This window comes from Pygocentrus nattereri, chromosome 9 (assembly GCF_015220715.1).
Source record: "Pygocentrus nattereri isolate fPygNat1 chromosome 9, fPygNat1.pri, whole genome shotgun sequence".
NCBI lineage: Eukaryota > Metazoa > Chordata > Actinopteri > Characiformes > Serrasalmidae > Pygocentrus > Pygocentrus nattereri.
The window spans coordinates 26,504,287-26,530,200 of record NC_051219.1 but is presented as its reverse complement, the minus strand read 5'-3'; the positions used below and the strand labels follow the sequence as shown (position 1 = coordinate 26,530,200).

The window sequence follows — 25,914 nt, the reverse complement described above, 5'->3', positions numbered from 1 at the left end:
CAAATACATAACCCAAGCTAAATAAACGTCGGCAACGACCGAGTTAAAGGCGCAGATACAATAGCTGGGCTGTACACATGGCTGTGTTGCTGCTCCATGAGCTCAGCAGAGCTCCTGATGACGCAGCGCACCACGTGACCCGCAGGGTGCGTTTAGTTTCTCTTCGCTCCTTTCAGTGCAGTCAGGATAAACAAGAGCGAGGAAGAAGAAGAAGCAGGAGGAGGCCGAGAGGGAGAGAGGGAGCGAGAGAGAGAGAGAGACAGAGACAGAGACAGAGACAGAGAGACAACCTCCAACTAGAGAGAGAGAAGAGAGAGAGAGACGCGCAGAGAAACGGAGAGAGGGACAGAGAGAGATAGAATCACAGAGAGAGATTACCCTCTCTCACTAATCTGTCTCTTCATTCATTTATTCTCTCTCTCTGAACCTGGCTGGTCTCACGCTCATCTTGGACCCGAGGAAACGGTGAGTTCACTTTAACTGCTTGTTTTTTGTTCGCCAGCTTGTTGTTCGATTTTTTCCGTTCCACCTTAAGTGGTGCAGTAGTTACATTCTGGCGCCTGAGGTACCATTTAAGGTGGAACGGAAAAATTCGAACAACAAGCTGGCGAATAGGAGGCCAACTTCAGCCTCGCGTGTGTGTGTGTGTGTGTGTGTGTGTGTGTATAAAATGGCGACAGTCGTGGGGGGGTGGGAGGGTTCCAGTTTTTTTTTTGGGGCAGGGTGGGTGAGTAGCCCCAGCACAGTCCAGTCCAGATGGCCACAATTCAGGAATCGGAGCAGGAGCAGGGCTGCTTTCAGCATTTCCCCACTGTGTGATTCACCATCACATCTCATTCAAACTTAAAGGTGGTTCCTCAAGGGTTCTTTACTAAGCAGTGGTTCTGTTTAGAACCATGAGTTCTGTGTAGAACTGTTTCATGCTTAAACACTTCTTTGCATAGTGAAAGGTTCTTCAGGCTGATTGGGCATGTGTTGTGTAAGGGTCTACACAGAACCTTTTTGAAATGTGTCTTTAAAGCACCAAAAAGGGTTCTGCTGCTGCTGTGATGATGTCAAGCTTATAGCAATAGCAGCAGCTATTTTGGTGCTGTATAGAACCACATAAAACATGTTGTCCATCAGTCTGAAGTCTGACAAACCTTTTAATCCTGCAAAGAACTATTTATGTATGAATTGGTTCTGTATAGAACTCATGGTGTTAAATAGAACTGGTGCCTGTAGTAAAGAACCATCTCTTTTTTTAAGAGTGTTGTCATACGGTTAGTCCAGTGAGTGATGCATATCAATATGTACATGTTTGCCTCCCTTAAATGTGTAGTCAGTGGACCATAGGGTCAATCTGGGAGGGCAGTTTGGCAAAAGTATAGTATATCAGTATTTAAAGACAATTCATGATTCACCACATCTGAATATTTCTCATATTTGAGGTTTCAGAAACTGTTACAGACCAGAAACAGCACAGATAGTTCTACAGTTAAAGGGCCAATATCATTAAAAACTGTATTTTGGTTTCACTATGCAAAAAAAATGGTGTTTATGTGGTATATATCTTTTTTTTGTGGTATGAAGACCAGTGAGTTGCCCAACTGAAAAACAGACATGTTTTGATTTTACAGTTTTTGTGATGACACAAAGAAATGTACACGTTTACATATATCCATCCGTTCAGCCTGCTGCGCTTTAGCCCTGCCCACACTGAAATTATAAGCAGCCTTTTTAGACTGCTCTTAGAATGCGGACAGAGCAGCCAATCAGAGCAATGCTCATTTACATATCCATCTTCAAGGCATAGTAATTGCACATATTGTTTAAAGGGGCCTGAAGCTTTTTGTGTGTATTTTATTAATATGTTTATCTTTTTGTAGCGTTTATGTGAGTTTCTGTACCAAAACCAGTTTTTTTACTGTTACTTGATATATGTAAATGAGCTTTGTTCTGATTGGCTGTGCTAAAACACTGCTTATAAGTGTTAACAGGCAGGGCTAAGCAGCTGTAGGCTAAATGAGCGGATATATGTGTGTGTTTGTTTTTGTGACCTCACAACAGAGACTTCAAAAACGGGCTGTTTTTGAGGCTTAGTTTGAATGTATGAACTGGACAGCATGTTTTTGAAAGTCCAGCTCATTTAAAAAAAAGCAAGGGAAATTTGGGTTTCAGTGATATGAGCCCTTTAAAAACACTATCTAAACTTATGAATGCAGGAATTTTTTACCATGAGGAATGTTTCACTAAATTCGGTTAACAGGGCAAATTCCAGACAGATGCTGTTGGTCTGTACTTATTAGTCACTGATATTATCACAATAATGATAAATATTATCATAGTGCCTCTACTAGAGTCTAGTTGTACTCCGGGTGCATCACAGACACTAACCTGTTTCCTTATAATCATGGGACCACCCTCCGTTCACCTACACACTTGGTCTACATAGTTATTTAGCTTGCACACGCAAGTCCTCTCAGTTATACACCTTCTACCCTTTAGATGTGTATTTATAGTACTTTGGCTGTCTTCTGGTCATTTTTGTCTTTTACTGCTGAGCACTTCTGCCACCTTTACATGTGTTAATAATCAGCTGATAGGTGTTCCTCAGCACATTGCATCATTATAATGACGTAGACCTGCTCTTCCATCCGTGAACCCAAGAAATAAGCTGGATCTTTTTATTTTATTGAATAGACTGATGTATATATTTTGTGTTATGATCAGATCTGAGCATTCAGGGCAGCAGAACAATCTGTATTCAGCATCAACAATTAAGTCCATGTTGTTTTCACTGACTTCTCAAATATACAAAAGCTTTAAAAGATACAAATGGTGGTGGGGGAGCAGAAGGTTAGGTCATGTGATGGCCTGTGTGAGCTCAGTGTGGGGGTACAATGGGGAATAATGTCAATAATGCCATTCCATACATGCTCAGACTCTCGGCCTTGACTGCCATAATGAGATGTCCTGTCTATAGAGCGGTGAAGGTTATGGTTGTGGCGCTAACAGCTAAATGAACGTCTAGTGTCATAAGGGCAGAGTGGCGAGTGGACAGTTTTACTCCAGAAGGACTATAGCAGGTGGCCAATGACTGTCATTATCAATAATGACAACACAAATAATACTAATTGTTATTATAACAACACTGCTGACAAAACCTTGTATCTCCAAAACGATACCTTTACAGCAGAAAGAAAAAAAACTACTTTCAATGTAAATCTAAGGAACCAGACTTTTTGGGCCATTTCTTTTGGTCCATTTATCATGAGATGTATACACAGTGTGAAGGGTGATTAACACAAGTTCACAAAGTGCTCCACATTAGTGAATCAAAGCTGAGCGGCAGTGTTTTGGGTTTTCATGTTTACACCCCAAAATTATGTCTGGCTGCATGTTTTTTTTTTTAAGTTAAATCATGTTTTTCTGGGTCAGATGCATTTTACAATCTCCAATTCATTAGTGTCATTTTCATAAACAGACACCAAAGTCATATCAACCCTGTTACTGTACCTGCTGCAGGCCTCTCAAAGTTATTACAAAATCACCTAATTACAATTATTAAAGATGAATGCAGTGATTTAAAGTTCCGCCAGTTTTTAAACATTCTCGGTAATTCTGTGTTTGAGATGTAAACAGTGGTTCAGACTGGTTTGCTGTGAATTGGTTCAGATTTCTGTACAGTGGTGGTGATAGGAACCAGGGGTCACCATGACTACGACACAAATATAGACACTTTATTCACTGTCCAAAAAACAGTATCTCAGACATTGACCGCTTTTAGAGGTGGACATCTGGTTCTTATCACTGCCACTGTGAACAATTCTGACTCGGTGAATTTCTCTAGAACAAAACATTTCACACCAAACCGCTCCGAATGACTCTGTTTACATGTGAACCATTTAATTATTCGGAAATATTAAAAATCAGTGGTATTGTCCTTTAAAGTTGTTAGATTGCACAATATACATTATTATTATTATTATTATTATTATTATTATTATTATTATTATTAAACCGCAACAAGCTTTGTTGGGTTTAGGCAGATGCATGTAAATATAACAAAACAGCAGATATAATTGTATCAGGGTTCACTTCGACAGTGTAAGCCGATAAGTAAACATAGCTAGGATGCAAAATGACTAAGCCAATTGTGTCACTTTAATAGATGCACACATTTTTTTATTTGGCAGTTAATGGTCAGCTTAAATATGATGATCATGACTGCTTTAGCCTGTTATTTTTAAATTGTAAATTGTTAAATATATTTTTTATATTGTTTTATTGAGAGACCAGCATACCAGCATCCAAAACACAACATAAGCTGTTGACCAGCCATGGTGGTATATGCCTTATTTGGTATATTTTGGTACAGTTTGTTGCTCAGCACTAAGCATAATATTAAAAAATTGACCTAAACTAAACCTTTCAGAAGTGGAGAGCCCCAGGTCAGCGCTGCTCACCTGTTGTCTCTCTTTTTTTTTTTTTCGTTGCAAATCTATGAAAAATCCTCAAACAGCACCTGAAAACATTCTTTGATCGGGCTGTTATTTGATGCACCCGTTTTTACGTTCAGACCTCAAAGTCACGCCTACATACCTCCTTGCACTGTCAGGTCCTCTAATGCTGGTCTGCTGGTGGTCTCGAAGACCAGATTGGCATTAATTCTTCTTCATTCTTCTGTCAACACTTTTAATTTCTCCTCTTCCTGTTCTCCCTCTTTACTATATACATATATTTATCATTTAATCTATTTATATTGTAAGTCAACTTTTAGTTTAAGAAAGATGTTATATAGAAAAGGAAATTATTATTGTTATTGTTGTTGTTGTTATTATTTATTATTTTACTGAGTCGGAGTATTGCGCAACACTAAGTGTAATATGAAAAGCTAAGCTTGAAGCACATCATCATGATGAAGCAGACAGGATATGATAACTGTTTTCATTCACTGGCGTTAGTCTCTTTCATTTTTGACATCTCTAAACAGGACAAGATTGGCAAGATTATCTGAGCACACCATTGTTGGAGCAGTATTTGAGGGGCCGTTTTTATGTTTAGACCCCAAAATCATGTCAACCCTGTTACTGTGCTCATGAAAACTACACTTGAACCTCGCCATGGTCATGTCCATTAAAGGTAGAGAGGATGGGACCGCTGTTTGTGGGGTTTGTTAGAGGGCGCGAGTTTTGTGTAGTCCATTTTTAGGGTTTGCCTGTTTTTAGTTTTAGATCCCAGCCCTGTTAGCGAGCCTGTAGGCCTAGTTTGTTGTGCAACACATTTTTCAACATTGTTCAAGGGGTTTATTGTACGGAGCCCCAAAGGGCCATAATTTTAAAAATAAATAAATAGTAATAATGCATGTTGTGTTCTTGGAAATGTTTTGCAAATGCAGTGGATTTAGCAAGAAATCGAAAAAAACTTGCCAGGGAATGCAAAATTCATGTGAGAATGCAAAACTGTGGGGTTGGGATTTTTTTTTGTCACTTTAGGAGATCAGTACTGTTGTGTGTTTTTTGTATAGTCTTTTTTTTTTTTATTCTAACAGTCTGGCAAATTTTAAATAAATCCCCAAACAGGATCTGGAAAGATTAAGTGAGCAGTAGGGCTGCCACAATCATGAAATTGTACACAATAATGAATTGCTCTATAAATAATTGTGTTTAACTAAGTCATTTTAAAAAAAAAATTAAATATTATTTATTTATTTGAGTTAATCATATGCAACCATTAAAGTACAAGCTTAAGGGGCCAAATTAACTCAATAGTTATCTCTATGTTTGCTCAGTCAGTTGTCTGCAATTACATAGAATCCTGTGGAGACCAGCAAAGCTACATTTTCTCTTGAGAGTGGCAATATAAGCAAAAAACTCTGTTCTGTTAGCATACATGCTAAAAATATTAGATGGGGCTACACAGCATGCAGATAAACAAAGCATTACTCACTGCTGCCTCTGAATGTTAGAGCAGCGCATTAGAAGGTCTCATGAGTTCCTAGATGTTTCTCAATGAATGTATTTACTGCTTTCTTTTATTTACATTTATTTGCCTCAGTCCAGTTGATTGAGGTAATGATTGTGACCTTGTGTGTGATGTGCTGGTACAAGTGGATCAGACACAGCAGTGCTGCTGGAGGTTTTAAACACCTCAGTGTCACTGCAGGACTGAGAATAGTTCACCAACCAAAAACATCCAGCCAACAGCTCCAGTGGGCAGCGTCCACTGATGAAGGACTAGAGGATGATGCACAAAACAGATGAGCTATTGTCTCTGACTTTACATCTACAAGGTGGACTGACAAGGTAGGAGTGTCTAATAGAGTGGACAGTGAGTGGACACACTGTTTTGAAACTCCAGCAGCACTGCTGTGTCTGATCCACTCAACACAACACACAATAATACACCACCACATCAGTGTCACTGCAGTTCTGAGAATGATCCACAACCCAAATAGTACCTGCTTTGTGAAGGTCCATGGGGGTCCTGACCACTGAAGAACATGGTAAAAGGAGGCTAACAAAGTATGCAGAGAAACAGATGGACTACAGTCTGTAGTAGAACTACAACTTGCACCTATATATATATATATATATATATATATATATATATATGTATATATATATATATATATATATATATATATATTTTTTTTTTTTTTTTTTTTTATTTATTATAATATTTATATATTAGTTTTAGCAATTAAATGAAGGTTGGTGCACAAACTGTTGGTCACCATAGCAACACAGACATCAGTCTCACCTAGCTAGTAGCGTATGAATAGGCAAAGAGAAAGATTAAAGAAGGAAATTGATCATCTGGACACAAATAGATTTATTTGCATTCATAATCAGTCCAGCTGATGTGTTGAATGTGCAGTGAGAAGCTGTCAAACACTAAAAAGTCAAGAAGCTGAAGTCAGTTTTTCATTCACCACCTCCTTGTTTGAATTGTCCGTTCCACCTTAAATGGGGCAGCATTTAAGGTGGAACAGGTAAATTCAAACAATAAGTTGGTGAATTAACGAGGCTGAAGTCGCTTCTCAAAGTTGAACACTGAGACACATTGTGGATGGGACAAATGTTTGAAGGGAGTGTAATTTATTAATGCGTGAATTTCTTCATGATAATATTAACAATATCTAAAATATGCTTAGAAAAGCATTATTGTGGTGTCGTTTATCATGATAAGAATAAAACATTGCCATATTCTCCATCCTTAATCTTTTCTTTTTCCTCAAATTGAAGAGAAATCCCCAAAACAGGGCCTGAAAACACTCCCTTTGCTGTTTGACGCAGCTGTTTTTGTGCTTAGACTCCAAACATGTGTCTGCTTGGTTACCATGCTTTTTATTAGATTTAAATTGTTTCGAGTCTTTATTGAGTCGGGCCAGGCTTATTTTGGGCCATTTTATCGCACAATGTTGTTCATGATTTATATAAATAAATAAACAAACAAACAAACTTGGATGTCATTATGATCAGAAGATGGGATATGAGAGCCATCATGTCAGCCCCTATTGTGCTTTTCGTTATATTTAACTGGTTTTATTGGCTTGGCAGTCTGACCAGTTGTGTTTTGGGCCAGCGGTGTGCAAAATATCATTTAAAAACACTAAACTGAACTTGAAGCTTGTTGTTATGCTGTCTTATCCAAAGAAAGAGGATGTGACACCTGTTTGAGGAGTTTGTTTGTTCTTTTTACAGTCTAGCAAGTCTATAAGAAATCCCCTCTTTGAACACAGGTTTTTTGGCCTTTTAGTTGATGCACACCAAAGTCATACCAGCCTCAGAACTGTGCCTGTTGCTACATTTTAAATTTGTTGTGCAACACTTCTTTACATTATGATTAAACACTAAACTGAACTTAAGAGACATTGTTTGTTTTATTGTAAGTCTGACCAAATGCTTTTTGGGCCCTTAAGAAGCTAAGCATATCATAAACACTGAAACTATGGTGTACTACTGTGTAGTTTTTTTTTTTGTTTTTTTTTTAAGTCTGAATGCAATTTTAGGAGAAATTTCCCGACAGGACCTGGCAAGATGCCCTTAATGCCCCATTTTTAGGCTGTTATTTGATGTGCCCCTAAGTTATATCTGCCCTGTGATGCCCTGCTCTGATCTTTGGGCCAGAGTTTTGCACAGCACTACACATAATATAAAAGCACTTGACTGCACTTGAAGCTGTTTGTCATGACATCATAAGCAGAGAGGATGTTATCATGGTTTTAGGGGTTTATTGTGGTCACTGTCTTTTATTTTTAGATTTAGAGTCTAGTTGCAAGCCTACAAGAAAGCCACCTCTTTCAGCAAGCCATTTTGGGCTGCACCAAGGTTTGCCCTGTTTCTGAGCCTGTTGTTAGATTTGATTTTATTGTGAGTTTTGCACAGCGCTAAGCATAATAAACCCATTAAACGGTTTGAAGGGGTTTGTGGAGTCAGTATCTGTTTTATTTTTCTATTTACAGTCTAATAGCAAGTCAACAAGAAGTCCTCTCTTTTTTTTGGGCCATGATTTGATGCACACCATAGTGCTGCCTGGTCTGTTACTCTGCATATTGTTAGGCTTAAACTGTTTTTGTGACTCTGACTGGGCGTATTTTGGGAAGGTTTGTTGTGCAACAGTAAGCAAAATATGAAAACACTAAAATTAACCTGAAGCTCGTCATTGTGATGCTCTGTCAGAAGTAGAGAGAATATGACCGCTGTTTGGGGGGTCAGTGTGTTTTCTTTTTTACAGTCTAGTTGTACAAGAAATCCCCAAACAGGAGCTGGAAGGCTTTCCTGAGTGCACTCTGAGCTCAGTGCGGGTCTAAAACGGGGCGGAGGGCAGTGGGCCGTTAAGTTCTGAGCTCGTGGTTTTGGTCAGCTAGAGCTGGCACTGCACTGGCTCTGGCTGGGTAGGAGACGGTGATGTCAGCCATTTTAGGTTGGACCGGAGAGCGCGTGGTGTGCCGCCATTTTTTTCCCCTCCTCTCCCTCTCCTTTTTTTTTTTTTTTAAGCTGAGCATTAACACCTTAGGTGCTGGACACTGCAGATTCACAGCCTTTGCTGTCAAAAAGCCAAATCACAGTCCAGCATTGATCAGGACCTTTGAACTGGCTGGTGTGAACACGCTGATGGTCCTTCCAGAGTGTTTTACACCACTGCATTGAAAAGCAAATGAAGCCGTCAAAGTGGGACGAGGCTTCTTGGCATGAGCAAAAGTAGGCCGCTCCTGTTTAACCTGAGAGAGACCAGAGTAGCCAAAGCCACCATATGAATCAGTGATGTTGGAAACAAAATCTTGTATCTCCAAAATGTTAACTTTACAGGAAGAAGGTAAAAACCTTCTTTACTTTTAATGTAAGTCAATGGAAACTGACTTTTCTTTTGGTCTGTTCACCATGAAATTTTGCTGATATCCTAACTTTTTAGGAGAAAGCTGTTGTTCTTAACTTTGACGTACATAATATACTGTAACATATTGTAAGTAACTTGAGACCATTTCTTTTGTCATAACAGTACCTCATATTTCCAAAATTGTGACTTCCGTTCATCACAGCAGTGTCTGTAATGTACATTAATGATGTAATAATAATGCTGCTGTTGGTCCATTAATTGTAAAATATTCACAACTGCCATTTTTATGAAAAAGGTCAACATTAAAGTTAAGAATTTTAACGATTTTTAAAGGTTTTATTCTGACTAGTTTTTGCATCGTTTCTGTTGATCATCAAATGTTCACACAGTGTAAGGGGCAGCTGATGTTTTTGAAAACTAAAACTGTTTCATATTTCTTCTGACCGTGCCGATACACAGTTTGGTTTGACCTATACGCACAGAAACTTGCACAGCATGTTCTCGTCAAATCAGATGAAATTAAGCAACGCGTTCTTGCTCAAGTGAGCAAACTGAGTTCAGTCTGCCGCTCAAACAGAGAGGGGACCATGCAGGGTGAGCTGCGGCAGGACTTGGAGGAGTGGAGTTGTGGCCATTTGACGATAACTTTTTCTGTGGACGACCACACCTCGGAGAAAAGACACGGACAGCACACATGAGCCACTGAAATAGGACCGCGGCCTGAACTCACAGCCGCGTGTGGAAAAAAACAAGCCAGCGAGAGCCAGGAACCTAATGGGGTGTGTGTGTAAAAGAGAGAGAGAGAGAGTCTAGGGGGGTTGAGGGTGGCCGGTTGCCATGGGGATAGTAACACACCAGTGGTGTAGCCGACCTGTCTCCCAGCAGACTGGGCCGAACTTGTTGAGGGAAGGTGGGGGAGGGGAAAGGCAGCCAGGCAGACGCAGAGGTGGGTGGACCAGGGGGGGTAAGGGGGGGATATCTTACACACTGTGCAGAGTGGACACCCACAAACTGGCCACTTCCGACTAGGGTGATAACTAAAGATTCTTTATATAATCAGTTAATCTTTCAACTATTTTGTCTCACCTTGCTCCGACATTAAATAACGATTATAATCAGTGAAAACATCGACTGTTACCCAATTACTTGACTGTTTGAAGAGTTGCGTCTTCTGACGTCTCATCTCCTTTTGCTTGGCACATCAACTAGTGATTATAGTCGATTAATTGATTGTGTATAAACGGATTAATGGACAGATCAACCCATTATGCCTCCTTGTCATAATGCCATCATCAGCTAATGATTATATCAATAAGCAATTAGTGTATTGACGATCACTCGATTAATCGAGTAATCAAACTATTCTACCTTCTGTTTTGTCTCACTTTGTCCTGTTGTAATCCACAGATAAAGATTATTTTCTTAATAGATTAATCAGCTATTAATCGACTAATCAAACTGTTATACCTTATGCTGTTTTTCTGTCATTGACTTTGTCACAGCGGTATCACGAGTTATTAATTCTAGAATGCACAGATTAATTTACTAATTGAACTGTTGTGCCTTCTGCTGTTTTCTTACATAGCAACATTATACACTCATTATAATCAACTATTCTATCACCATGTCTTACTTTGCGCCGCCACAGTGCCACCATGAACTAGCAATTTTTTCTAGACATGATTAATCTATCATGTATAATTTGATGAATCACCTGATTAAACTATTATGCTTTCTGCTGTTTTACTGTCTTTGTCACAACACCACCATGACGTAGTGATTTTCTCTAGAGCTGATAAATAATAAATCTTTTGAAAATCATCAATTTCACAGTATTAAACCATTAGCAGCTTTTATTTTATTGAGACCATTTAGTAAATCAAAAATCGACTAATCAACTTCAGCCCTACCTCCAGTCCATCCATCAGGGCCTAAATATGTTTAAATTTCTGATCTCAAAAAGATTCCATTTATGATTCTTGGACATGTGATATGGTGCATCAAGAAAGTTGACCACAGTTTAGTTTATTTTGGAACGATTAGTGTTTAAAAAAAAAAAATCTAAATTTCGTAATAAAACTGTTTACAGTGTCCAAATATAGACGATATATCTAGTCAACTTAGCTTTACGTTTCTTTTCAAAAAGTTTTGTACTTCAAAAAACTATTATTACTATTATTTCAGGTTTCAGAAGATAATCCATTGAATGATTGATTAATTAATCGTAATTGATTCTAGCACTAGATTGATACGTTCCGATACATTTTTACATCCGTAGCATGAGCGGATGTGAACTCGAGCGCTATGTCAGAGGCCCTAGTTGTGCCGTGCTTCTAAAATAGACGGGGGGGGGCTGGGTTGGGGGTTGGGGGAGAGTTTCAGAGGGTATGAGGTTGGCGACTCGGTCCTGCATGGTGATCGGCAGACGTGCAGGACATGTGACATGGCTTATTTATGCGTTCTCCAAAGGAACAAAAACATTCTGTGTACCCGCAAGCCTCTCCGCCTCTCAGGAGAACGGCTCCCTTGCCAAAGAGGCCGCACGCTCTCATATTCGCGCCTCATAGGAGGTAGAGTCAGATTAATATCATGTGGATGTCTTTTACATGCATGCTCACTTTCACTGTACACTGTTTAATATGATCAGCAGTGGTGATGAGTTTTTCTTTATAGCGTTGGCTTCAGTGGATCTTTCGTGCAAATCCTGTGAGTCATAGGAATTCATCTGTGATTGGAACTGACTTGAGTTGATCACACAAACAGCTTTTCTTTTCTGGCCAGGGATGAGTGTGGGTTTCATCAAGGACAACAAAGCGTGTTGGCGGAGCGACGGTAACTCCACAGGAATTTCAAAATGAGATACGCAGGCAGACCCTGTAGGTTACGTGAGTCGGGTCCCAACTTTCCATGAGGGCTGCGTACCTGTTAGTGCGTTTGGGATTTGGTTGGAGAACCTTTTTAAACATGCTCACACTGCAGCATGGCACTGGTTTGCTGGCTGAACAGTCCATGGTGGAACATTCCAGAGGCTTCAGAGTGCGCCAGAGAAGAGGAGGAGGAGGAGGAGGAGGAGGAGAAGGGGGGGGGGGGGGGGTGAGTGCGAGAGAGAGAACGAGCGTGTGATTGTTGATGGGGGTGGGAGGGTGAAAAGGGTGGGTGTGGTGGTGTTGGGGGGTGGTGGTGGTGTATCAGGGCAGAAAATTCCTCACAGAAACACCTCACTGCTTCCTCTGCCCTGCGACACTTAATAACAAAGCCTACCACACACGTACAGCCTCTCTTACCCAGGCCAAACTTGCACACCAAAAAATATATATTTGTATTATTTCTCCGAAACGGTAACTTTACGGGAGAAGGTAAAACGCTCTTAACTTTGAATGGAAGTTAATGGAACCAGATTTTTCCCATGTAAATGAGTATTTCTGTTGCTGCATTCATCATGAAGTTTGAGCACAATGTAAAGAGCAGCTAGAAGTTACTAATTCTGTAAAGTAATGACATTTATAATTGATAATTATTGATGTTCGTACACTCAATGTTAGTTAATTAACAAGACTATTCTACATAATATTAGACTAAGATTTTCATATAAAATTTTGACGGTAGCTGCAACATACATTATTTATATATCGCTACTGTCCAAACAAAACATTTAAAAATGCCCTTTCATTTAATGTAATTTCATGAAGAACTGACCAACAGAAATGGTCCAAAACGACTAGGATTGTCTGGTTCTATTGACTTGCGTTGAAAGTAAAATGTCTTTTCCTTCTCCTGTAAATTTGTCATTTTGGAGATACAAGGTTTTGTTCATAGTCATGTACTAGCTAGCGTTTTTGACTTTTGCTCAAACGTGGTAAAGTATCGGCAGTGTTATGATTGATTTGATTGATTGATTGATTATTCCATTTTTACACTATATAATTCTGATATTGGGTCATTCAAAGCGAAAGTCCAAGATTCAATTTTGACTTTAAACCAATTTAGTACAAAAAAGTATTTTCTGTCCTCATGCCATTGATTGCAATGACAGTGAAGTGAATGACGGACAGCAGATGCCAATGCATGGCAGTGTGTGACAAATTATTGATGCCCCACCCCACACTGTATCCTATGGGGTGATACGCAGGTACGTCAGGGTACACCAGCTTTTCACTTTTGCTTGGAGATGTTTTCCCACTGTCATCATCTCCGCTCACAAACACACCCACAACAACAACAAACCAGCAACGTGCATCAAAGTGTTTATTGATGGATATGAAATATAAAATGTCTTGCGAACGTGGCCTATCCATCCAATACGCGCACACACTCTGGCACAGCAGTTGTTCATTAAACGACTACTCGGTTCCCACAAAATGATATGCACACGTGTTCGAAACATTGTTTGTTTCCCTGTAACGGTTACCCACAACCCCCAGCACCCCCCCCACCCCCCCCCCCCCCCCCCACCCCACACACACACACACACACACACACACACACACACACACACACACACACACACACACACACACTCGCGCACCTACACACACTCTCTTGCTCACCCGAGCTCAAACCCAACTGCCCAACCCCCACTCCTTACTCCCTCGTTCCTCCTCCCTCAGGGCCTGGCCCACGTGATGGACGACAGGCTCTGCCCACTCTCCGCAGCCCCTTTGTGTTGGTCATGTGACCCTGCAGTCTTGGCAGGGTTATGCCCCGTCATGCAGAACGGAGTGGCAGTGGGGCAGTAAAGGCCCAGCCAGAGGAGCTAAAGGGCATATCCATCGAGAGAGAGAGAGAGAGAGAAAGAAAGGCTTGGGCTTCTTCGTCGTCTTCCGTAGCGCCAGATCCTGACTTCCCTCACCTTCCCATTTCTGCAGGCGCTGGCATCGTAATTCTACAAAAAAAAGATCAAAGTTTATAGGGCTGAAAAATATCGGGGGCAAACTTGCATTGTGATATTTTAGGCTTTCTAATAAGTATTTTGAGGGAGAGGGAGAGAGAGAGGGGAAGAGAAGAGGGGTTTGGGGTTCCTTCCGTAGTGACAGATCCTGGCTTGCTTTGTCCATGGGCTCGTAACACTACCAAAAGAGATCAAAGTGAATTCACAGTCAGGAAACCAAAAGGAGCAATACGCCACCATGCTGTTCTTGATGCCTAAAAATGGCCCATGTCCTAAGTAGCAGGGCTGGATGATATCCCGAGGGTGGGTTCGGTTCTGACGAGTGTCAATAGGAGTTTTTAGTGATGTAAATGCAGTCATTCAGAGTGGTTTGGTGTGAAACCAGCCGTTCACCTCTAAAAGCTCAGAACGTTATTACATGAAGTGGTTTTGAATACACTGTCTGATGTCTGACACATTGTTTGACGATGTCTTTGAGATCAGGTTTTGGCCTAGAAATTGTTTTGTAATCCATTTATGGCTTAGAGGTGCATACAGGATGTCGAGGGAAATTGTACCCTAAAAAAAGGGCTATATCTCTGCTGGGCATAAATTTTTGGGCATACATTTGTCCACAGTGCATCATTTCACATCGGATCCCACTCTGAATGACTGCTTACATCTTCAAGGTTTAATTGTGCAAAAATTTAGAAAAATTTGTGGAATTCCCCTTTTAGAATTGAAGCCAGACCAACGTAATTTATGTTTGTCTGTGAATGCCTTGATCGATCCAAACATGCAAAGAACAGCTCTGATTGGTAAGGATGTCTGGTCTGCATCTGGAATGAGGCTGGTCAAGATGTTAAAGCGGGTGGAAGTGATTGATATGCATCCTTATAGCCAGAAGAATAAAAGAGTGATATTTGGTGCAGCCAGGAAATCTCAGTAGTTATTGGTACCATTCAAGGTAATGGACCACACATTTCTGTGAACAATGTTGTATCTGCGCACTATTAAAAACAGATGGTTCTTCCAGGGTGCTTTAGTAAAGAAAATGGTTCCATGTAGAACCCTGAACACATTTAAAGAACCCTTTGCATGATTAAAGGGTTCTTTACATGGTGAAATGGTTCTTCAGACTGATGGAGAATGTGCTGTAGATGATTCTATATAACACCCCAAAGGATTTTTCTATACCTGCGGTCTCAAGCTTGCAACAGTAGAACCCTTTTCAAAAAGGTTCTATATAGGACAGTGTATAGAACATTCATGCACATTTTCAGTCTGAACCATTTTGTGATGGAAACAACCTTTAATCAGGCAAACGGTTCTTTGATGGTTTATGGCTCTATATGGAACCATTTTCTTTACTAAAGAACCCTTTAAGAACCATCTTTTTGAGAATGTACAGATACAACATTGTTCAGACAAAAACAGTCCTTCACACTTATGGAATATATAACTCCACCCTTTTAAACATCATAAGATTACACAATGCTGTAATTGGCAGTAATATTTTTCAACTTTATATATCTTATTATTGTATTACTGTTATTCATCACTTGTGAATATACAATAAGTCCAGTATTAAAAGTATGTCATTGCAAAAATCACCTTTTCTGATTTGTGATTAACATTATCTATTTGTGTTAGCCATCAGTGTTGAGTTGGCAAGTGTGTAGTCTTGAGGTTTTATGATCTACAATATTTAGATATTATTAGGCTTGACAAGTTGAAACAATAAACCAGTTCCAGAAACACAAACACTATAATTATTTTGGTTCAATTTTTAGCAAAGCTGGACTGATTTAAATGGCTAATTTTACTCCATTTGTAATGAAATTAAGTACTGACTATTGGTCAAAAGCATGTTGTGATGAAATGTGATGCAGTTTATCAAGATAGTGCTAAGTTTATTCATATTGTCCTTACTGTCCACCTTATACAAAAATGGTTCCTACATGGTTCTTTAGTAAAAGAAGTGGTTCTATATAAAGAACTCAAAGAATCATTTGAATGCATGAATCTTTGCATGGTCGAATGGTTCTTCTCTATGATAATAAAGCCAGTCAAGTTCAAAGTGTTTATTGTCATATGTACAGAGGAAACAGGTTTCCTTATATACAATGAAAAGCTTACTTTGCTCCTCGCTAAGAATGCCAGATATAACATTAAAAATACAAAAGAGTATATATACAACCATATATATTAATCAAGAAACAGTGCAATGTATAAATTACAGTGGTATGGATGGATAGTGCTGTGCCTTGCCGGGAACATGATTATCTGCAGCAGAAATGTCGTTCTTTAAAGAACTATATTAAAAAGGGGTCTACATAGCACTAAAAAAGGGTTCCAGTATTGTTACACGTAAAAAACGTTTTTCAGTAGTATATAGAACACTTTTTTTGCTACATGTTAGAATTATTCTGAATTGCTGCCTCCAAAAGCAGCCTTGAGTGAATCAAGATTAGGCTAAGACCTTAAGAGTGATAAAGCCTGTATACTTGGCAGGCCTTGGTAGTGGTGAGGAAGACTGGGAGAAATGCAGTAATGGCCTTTTTTCTGTTGTGACTATTTAGATTCAAATTAAGGTCAACTTTTCTCTCCTTTAATAAATGCTGGTGTTGAGAGCGTGTCTGTGTTCAATACAACTGTTTTTGTTGTTTACATTCAGAACTGTTAAGAACTGCAAGTCAAGATGTTAAAGATGGTGGAATTGATTAAGCAGGCGCACACATTGTTTAAAGGCCATTTTATTTTCTAGTGGCAGGAAAAGGAAAAAAATGAAGGATTTGGTTTCTTTGCAGGGTTTGCTTTCATCCCTTTTCAAGCATTAATTAGCTGTCATTTTCGCCTGCCTCTGTTTTAAGTAGAAGCCCTTCATATATTCGGTTTGAATAATTGCCAAGCAGCTGTCCCTTTTAGGGTCTTGTTTTGTGTAGGAAAATAATGACAATGAAGTGGGGGATGTGTAAGCACACTCTAAAAACAAAATGAGAGGCCGTAAATGGTTAAGTTGCTGTCAGCATCCTTTGAATGGCACAACTCTGGGATCTGTAGACGGTGCATGTACTCAGTAGATTGGTCTTTTATTCAAGTTGTCTCTTCAACTCATCAGTATGATTTAAATGCGTCTTAATACATTTCAACTGAGCAGGATACTTTTGTCATCTTGCTGCTAATAAACTTTTTTTTTTTGTCCTTTGCAGGCTGTTTTTGTGATGCCTTAAAAAAGGAGTAACAGTCATTGTGGACTGACTGTCATGTTCCACACCAACCTCCCATCTATGGACAGCCTGTAGAGGTGGAGTCTTAGTTAGATTGAGGCATTTCAGCAGAGATACCTTTTATTAAGAAGCATGGCTAGCAAGAGGAAGTCCACAATTCCCTGCATGATCCCTGTAAAGACCTTGCTTCTACAGGATGAACTTGAGCAGGGCCGGCATTCTCCCTTATGCAAGGAAAGCAGTTTCTTCCATAAGGAGGAACCAAACGCAAAAGGCTTCCAAACTTTGGATGAATCTCCTGGGCACGAAGCAGGAGATGCACATAAAGATGGTGGCACTTACACCTGCAGGCCCTGCAATTTTGAGACCCAGGACCTGAACTTGTTCCTTGATCACGTTTACAGTGGGCACCCAGAATTTCGCACTGACCCTACCTTCCTCTGTGTGGACTGTGGGGTGAGTGCTGCAAAATTTGAAGGGCTTGCTTTGCACAATGCTCGTGTGCACCCTAGTACAATGACCACCACACTTCAGCTGAAAAAGAAGGACAGGAAGGTCACAGTGGAGCAGAACTTGATTGTAGGTCTTGGTGAAAGCACTAGCTCAAAGGAGTCAGAAATCTCCATCACTAAGACGCCCATCATGAAGATGCTCAAGGGCAAATCGGAGTCCAAGAGGATTGTGGTTTCTCACCCTGGCGCAGATGAGCCTGCAGCCACCACTGTCAAGCAGGTAGAGACGAAAGAGTCGCCAGCGGTTACGGTCACTCATGTTCCTACCATCGTGCACAACGGAGCAGCGAGCAAAGTCACTTTGCCATCTGCGATACAGATTGTCAATGGCTCTGGAGCTTTACCTTTGCTAAAAACAGCCAATACCCAAGTTGTATCTGTGGTTCAGAACAGGAGTCTCAGCCAACAGTCAACATTGTCCTCCTCCACTTCCTCCTCTTCTTCTTCTTCTTCAGCATCAAGCTCCAAGAATTTACCGAAAGTGATGATTCCTCTGAGCAGCATTCCCACCTACAATGCATCCATGGACAACAGTAGCTTTCTGAAAACTTCCTTTAGTAAGTTCCCCTACCCAACCAAAGCAGAGCTCTGCTATCTGACTGTAGTTACCAAGTACCCAGAAGAGCAAATCAAAATCTGGTTTACAGCACAGAGGCTTAAGCAAGGAATTAGCTGGTCACCAGAGGAGATAGAGGATGCCCGCCGGAAGATGTTTAACACCATCATACAGACGGCACCCCCTGCTGGTCAGCAGCAGTGTCAGACACACCATAGTACCCCTCAGCAAACAATCGCAGTCCTGCCGGCCTCCCTAGGTACAACTGGTATCCCTCACATTTTACAGGGAAGCCTGGTTGGCCAAGGAGGGGTTATTGTCACCCAGCCCATGATGGCTAATGGGATTCAGGTCAGCAGTGCTCCTGTTGCCCTGGCTGTAACACCCAAGCCACAGGCTGCAGCTAAGCCCATGATGCAGGCAAAGCCTGCTGCTGCCCTGGTAGCTGACAAGGGACTCAGCATGGTGGTGGGCTCTGTTGGAAGCAGCAATAGTGGAAATTATACCATCAGCAATAGCAGCAGTGGAGGAAGCAGCAGTAGCAGCAGCAGCAGCAGCAGCAGCATCACAAGCAGTATTATTAGTAGTCTCAGCACAAACAGCAGCCATGCTAGTGTTATTAGCATTGGTAGCAGCAGCAGTGGCAAAATAAACAGCAACAGCAATAGTAAGGCCAGTATACCAAGCACTAATGGTAAAAGCAGTGCATCAAGCAGCAGTAATGCCAAAATGGTTACTGACAACAAAAACAGCACTAATGTCAAAGCCAACACTGCAAAAAGTAGTGTGGACAGTAAAGGCAGCACTGATGTTAAAGGAAACACTAAGAACAACGAACGTGAAAATAAGAGCAGCTGCAGCAGCAGCAGCAGCAACAGCAGTAGTCCCAGTGTTACAGCCAGTTCCAGCCCAGCTATGACAGCTACAGCAGACAGTACCCCTAGCAAATCTGAGTCTCCTTCACCAGTTTCTGCTAACTCGCGCACTCTTCCCACCTCTAGCTTCCTGGACCCCAGCTTTTATAAAGCCAAAAAATCCCAGGAGCAGCTGTTAGCCTTAAAGGAGAGCTTCCTCATCAGCCAATTCCCCAGTCAGGAAGAGGTAGACAGGCTTACAAATCTGACTGGCCTGACGGTCCGTGAGGTACGAAAGTGGTTCAGCGACCGTCGTTACCACTTCCGCAATCTGAAAGGCTCAAGGTCAAGCACTGGTGGTCAAACTTCAGCGGCCAGCAGCGCCAGCTCCACTGCCTCTGCCTCCACTGCTGTTGGAGACGTTTCAGACAATGCTGCGTCAACAGAAAGGCCCAAAACCCCACAAAAGATGCCTCTGAGCCCCTCACGACAGCAACAGACGACGCCCCCCACGCCTACAAGACGTCCGCCGCGACCACCATCTCCAGACTTCACAGCAATACGATACAAGGAAAGGGAACCCCACCAGGTTCGCGCTCTTGAGGCCAGCTTTGCCCAGGACCCTGATCCATCCGGGGAAGAAGTGGACAGGTTACGAGCAGAGACTAAGATGACTCGGCGTGAAATCCACGGCTGGTTTGCTGACCGGCGAAGGAGAGTGGCGGCAGAGAAGAAGAAGGAGGAGTTAGAACGAGCAGAGAGGGAGGATGAAGACGATGAAGACGTCGAGAAAGAAAAAGAGGAAGGAGGAGAAGTGAGTGAAAAGGGAAAAAAAGATCTTGAGAAAGAGGTGGCAGACATTAAAGAAGACATTGAGGAATCTTCATCAGAAACAGGTCAGCAGGTCAAAGATGAGAAGCAGAAGGAGGACGCATCTGGCACTGCGCCGAAGGTTAACCCAATAAAGATCAATCTCAAAATGCTGAAAGTCACCGAATCCAATGGAAAAGGGGAAATGGAGGGAAGTCCACAGCCAGAGACTACGAAAGTGCCCCCTGTTGCATCTCAGACATCCACCCCTTCATCTCAACCACCCCAAACTGCATATCGAGGTAAGAAGACACCTGAACAGCTTCATCTACTAAAGCAAGCCTTTGCCCGCACCCACTGGCCCAGCAGCCCCTTGTACAACGAACTGATTGCTAAAACTGGCCTGCCTCGCCCAGAGGTGGTGCGTTGGTTTGGGGACTGTCGCTATGTCCTGAAGAACGGTCAGCTGAAGTGGCTGGAGAGCTATCAGTCCATGGTAGACGAAGAGGACTTCCAGAAAGGTAACATCACTCTGCTTCAGGAGCACTTGAACACCAATGGCAAGCTGGTCGAGAGTCAGCTGGAGGAGCTAGCCAAGTCAAGCGGCCTGTCTGAGGAGCTGGTCAGAAGATGGTTCACAAGACAAACGAAAGCAGCCTTGCCATCAGAGGAGGCAAAGTCAGAGGATGCAGAAGCCATGGAGATGAAACCTTCACCCTCTGCAGCCAAAGGCAAGACAAACTTAAAGTCAGTGCAGCAGGATGAGGGGGATGTGAAGGATGAGCAGATGGAGCAATCTGTGACCAACCTCACCTTGAAAGATCAGACCACAAAGAAGACGACGACTGGAGAAACAGATACTGGTGCAAAGCAAGGTGAGACTTTTTTGGGCTTTGTGTTTATTTGAAAATATTAAAAAAAAAAATAGAAGAAATCAGTTGTTTTGATAGTAAGTCCAGATCATACATGGACAGTCCATTTTGTTGTTTTTGTGATGTATATTTACATATATCCGCCTACTCGCCCTACAACAGTTTAGCCCCGCCCATTCACTCCTCAGCTGCAGGGAGCTTTTTGAATGAGGCACAGTAAATGGCAGCCAATCAGAATAGAGCACATTTCCATATTATCTTGTAGAAACAAAGCCTTCTGTTTTCATTTTTGTTTTTTTCATATTCTTTCATATTTTGACTATTTGAAATTTCCAGCTTGTGCTTTAAGGGTTTCTTAGTAAAGACAATAGTTCTATATAGAACCATGAACACTTAAAGAACCCTTTTCATCATTAAAGAGTTCTTTGCATCCTGAAAGGGTTCTTCATGGAGAACGTCATGTACAGAACCTTTTTTGGTTACGATATCAAGCTTGTAACAATAGAAAACCTTTTTCAAAAAGGTTTTATGTAGAACCATCTGTAGCACATTCACACATATTTTAGTAGGTCTAAAGATCTTTCATTGAGCAAAGAACCTTTTTAATCATGCACAGGGTTCTTTGAGCATTCGTGGTACTATATATAAAATTCCATTCTGTGTTTATTTAATTAAAGGCATTGAAATAACAGCAAATAAAATCAGATTTGTCAGCAGAGGCTGAACAAATTGGTGGTTAAATCTGCTCCAGTGCTCAGGTGTGATTCACCTGGTCCTGCGTGTCAAATGTCTGCTAAAGTCTGCTGAAATGTTAGCCGAGTGGCATCATTTCAGGGTTTATTCATTTAATCACCATTTCAGAATGTTGTGATTTGTTTCAGTATTACACAACTTGACTGTTGTGGGCAGCTGACAGTTTTGTTATGCACATAAGTAATTACTGTATTGTTATGAGGTGTATCAGTACTGTGATGCTAAGCAGCAGGCAAATGATGTAATTTCATGGAAAATAAACTCCAAAAAGGAGTCAGCACATCATAAAAGGTCACATCATAAAATCATATATGGAAGGGTGAATTTTTGGTTTCACCGTGGATTTTTCAGGTTAATCGAATTATAAATTATGATTTATTGAAAAATTGAATATTAATCTTTGCCTCTTCCTAAACACTGTGGTACCATTCAGCAAGTAATGGTGCATGTCTTCCCAGAACTTTACCTAGTCTTAAAGAAAAGTTAATAAAGATGCAAAATAGAACCAAGTAGGGTTCTTTAGAGGCAAGGCAGTGCTCCACAGTGGATCTCTGTGTTGTGAGTTAGGCTGGAGCAGAAAACGTGGATTATCTGGAGAGGTTTAAAAACCACTACACTTTTGCTTGCTTAAAGGGGAATTCCACCAGTTTTTCAAAATTTCTGCATAATTCAGAGTTTGAGACGTAAAGTCATTCAGAGTGGTTTAGTATGAAAAGGTTTATTTTGGAGATTTCTTTACAGTGGTGGTCACCATGACTACAACACAAAAATAGCCATTTTATTTACTATCCAAAACCACTAGTGAACCTCCATGTGTCCTCTGAATGTTTCTATATAATATTAATGTTTAATTAGTGGTAAATTAGAAAAAAAAATCACTAAGGATTATTTTGTCTCTTAATGCCCAGCATGAATTTTGAAATACTCTCTTAGACTTTAGGCAGCATGTTCATAGCCATTTCATGTTAAAACTTTCTGTGAGGGAGCTTTTAGTGGTGGACGTCTGGTTCCTATCACCACCACTGTGAACAATTGTGACTCGTTAAGTTTGTGCAGAACAGCATTTTGCACATTTTGTTTGTCTTAATAATGAAATCATGCAGGAATTTTGAAAAACCTGTGGGATTTCCTTCTTAAAGCTTTGGTCATCAAAATGCTTCTCGGGAATCCGCTAGATGGTCCACATTTTGTACTCCAGTTGAACCTGAGCGAGAAATAGGGATCATCTGTCGGGCCCTGAGAGCCTGAGAAACGCCACATGCTGGAAAAGTCACAATGCAAACTTGGACTAAGACTCTAAAATAGAATATTTAATATGTTTAGGCTGTATTTGAGAAAATGGGTTATAGAACGTTATATTTATTAATATCATGTATAATGCAAGATAATGAATGTACAATGAACCGTAAATGAATTTCTCTCCTTTTTTCTTTTTATATTCTGAAAAAAAAAACTTCTAATCTGGTCTTGTCTTGGACTCACCTGTTAAAAAGTGTTGGTCTTGACTCAGAATCGATGTGTCCAGGTCTCAGTCTTTACCACAAAATTAGAAGCACAGGTTAACCTTGCTCTCCCAGCTTGGTAGAATGGTGAGATAGAGGGTGAACAAGCTAGGAATTGTACACAACAAAATTGGGGAGAAAACTGGAGAACAATGCAAAAACAAAAGCAGCAGGGATGGGAAAAAGGCAAAAATGGTCCCCATTTGTAAACTGTGCCTGTGCTAATCTGCCTGTGTTCTTTTCAGAGTCTGAGTGAAGAGCAGAGAGGGACCACGAGTGAATGTGTGGATGAGTGTTGCCCCGTGGGATGTGCAGCACAAGGTGGCCTTTTACTGAGCTTTGTGTAAATGGCAGACGTGATTGTAACCAAATCACTGGAGGGATCCAAGCCGAAGTGATCCCGTTTTTAAACTCTTCGCCCGGAGAGCAACCAGCCACTCCACACTGAGAGCCACAGGCTGGATTCTTTTAGCCTATTTTATACATGCCCAGGATTTTTAGGGCTGCATTTCAGCTCCAGGGAGAGGGATACCTGGAATACATTAGAGTGGAAAGAGGCCGTTGGACTAGATGGACATTCACTGACTAGATCTGCTGGACAGGAACTGCGAGAGTGGACGGAAAGACTGTAATCAGGAGACATTTTGTAGATTTGCGGTACAGGATTAATACTGCACAGCTCTCTGAGCTTTGTTTTTCTTCTTTTTTGTCAGAACATTGATGGCTGACTGTGCGCCTAGGAGACGTGTATTCCGTAGCTGAAGCATCAATACTGGAGCACGTTGTCTTTGTGTACATTTTTCCTCAAGGTGGGAAATAATAATAAATCATGATTGTTTAAAGTGTCGACCTGTTTCACTTGTATGAGTACTCCTAGGATTGTTGTATAATTTTTACAGATATTTGCAGAATAAATGAAATTTAACAAGCCTCTTGTGCAGCATTGCTATTTTTACATTATCATATTAATGCAAGTGATCAAATTTACACAATTAAACCAAATGTAGTCAGTCTGCCAAGAAATATTTGGTGTCCAAGTTTGGCATCATTATTGGGGGGGGGACTGGAGCAAAGGAAAAAAACCAAACTAGAAAGTCAGCCACTCAAATGTTTTCAATACATCTACAAAGCTTCTCTCCATCTGTTCAAACCACCGGTTCTTCATTACGGTCATTAAGATTTGTCGATGCGATCTTTAGGACACGGCCTGCCTTACAGTCGGCTGTAAACATGAGCACAATTTCACTGTGTAGCTGAACGCTGCATTCAGCCACTTTAGACAGCAGGTGTGGGGCTGAAATTCAACTGCCCATCATGTAGTTACACGCATAAGCATGGTTACCTTTTCCTCCAATCTAGCATTCATATCATCGCTACCCAAAAAGAAAAAAAATCTACAAAATGATGGTGTTCCTATTTATGTAAGTCAGTCATTTTTATTAGTGTTGGGCTGCATTTATAGAAAACATTTGGGTGACTACTGACGTCTAGTATTCAGCAACATTGGCCTCATGGCTCTAAGACCTGTGTGTCGATTGAGTGGCCTCCGGAGTAACTTTCCACCAAACGATTCCTTTAGCCATGATTCATCCTGTTATATCATTGAAAACATAATGACTTGATTTGCCTTTAAAACATCAGAGTTTTGATTACATCACTAGGATGTATGGAAAAACACTATTACCCAGTTATGTATCACCTCCCACCCCATCTATTATTAAAAGAAAACACATTAAATTAAAGGGGAAAAAAACTGCTCACTTTCACAAGTACAGGCAACTCTTCATAGTTGAATAATTACTTTATTTAATTCTCAGGCTTGAATATGTTTCATATGAAAGGCAAAATTAAAATGTATACTTTCCCCCCAATGTAGCATAGGCACATTACAGAAAAAGGCTTTGTTTGTAAATAAGAGCATTGGTAACAAAACAGTGATGAAACAAAGCATGAAAAAAAGGCATACATGTCCAACAGGGAATCTCTCATAGATGTATAAATATGTATATATGTACACACACACACACACACACACACACACACACACACACACACACGCTCTCGCACACACACACACTGAGGCACGTTGAAGCAGATGCAGAGGGGGGGAAGGACTAGATTTACAGAGAGAGCGCGCTTCATCCATAACGGTGGGGAACAACGATGGCTAACACTGAAAACAAGTTGCGGATGTAAGATTATTAGGTTAAATACTGGTGAGGGCTGGCATTGCTGTTCTCTCTCAACCTCACTGGACATTTCTGGAACTCTAATTTGCTTCACATAAAGGAACATCAATTCAAAAGCAGTGAGGAGCATTTGAATTCCTGTGAATGAGATGGAGTGATGACCTCTCCCAGTTGAAAATGTTACATTATCACTGTATTTGTTTTTCCCCCTGTATCATCCTCTATGCATTAAAAATAACCACAGCTGCTCAAGCCTGTAGACATCTGGGACACCTTCATGGTCCCGCCCCATCCTAGAAGTTTGCTCCCAATGGAGCCCTCATGAGCAGGGGTCAGAAGTTGCCTTCAGAGAACTAGCAAAATTCTGTACAATCAGAAGCACTGAAAAGAACACAAAGAGGAATCCCACACCCCCATATCCTATCCCATGTTCTCCTGTTCTGTA

At 40.9% G+C, this 25,914-nt stretch overlaps 1 protein-coding gene across 1 annotated transcript; it reads left to right on the top strand.

The window, feature by feature from the left end:
- The first annotated feature begins 248 nt into the window (after window positions 1-248).
- On the top strand, window positions 249-24,210 carry zhx3 (zinc fingers and homeoboxes 3). The gene is made up of 3 exons (XM_017698227.2): window positions 249-465; window positions 17,404-21,028; window positions 23,526-24,210. The coding sequence occupies exons 2-3, from the start codon at window positions 17,554-17,556 to the stop codon at window positions 23,534-23,536; spliced, it is 3,486 nt and encodes a 1,161-aa protein (XP_017553716.2). The 5' UTR covers window positions 249-465; window positions 17,404-17,553; the 3' UTR covers window positions 23,537-24,210.
- The last annotated feature ends 1,704 nt before the right edge of the window (window positions 24,211-25,914 follow it).

Bases quoted from the DNA above. Each gene is read 5' to 3' on its own strand.
- zhx3 (XM_017698227.2), top strand. From the start codon at position 17,554: ATGGCTAGCAAGAGGAAGTCCACAATTCCCTGCATGATCCCTGTAAAG.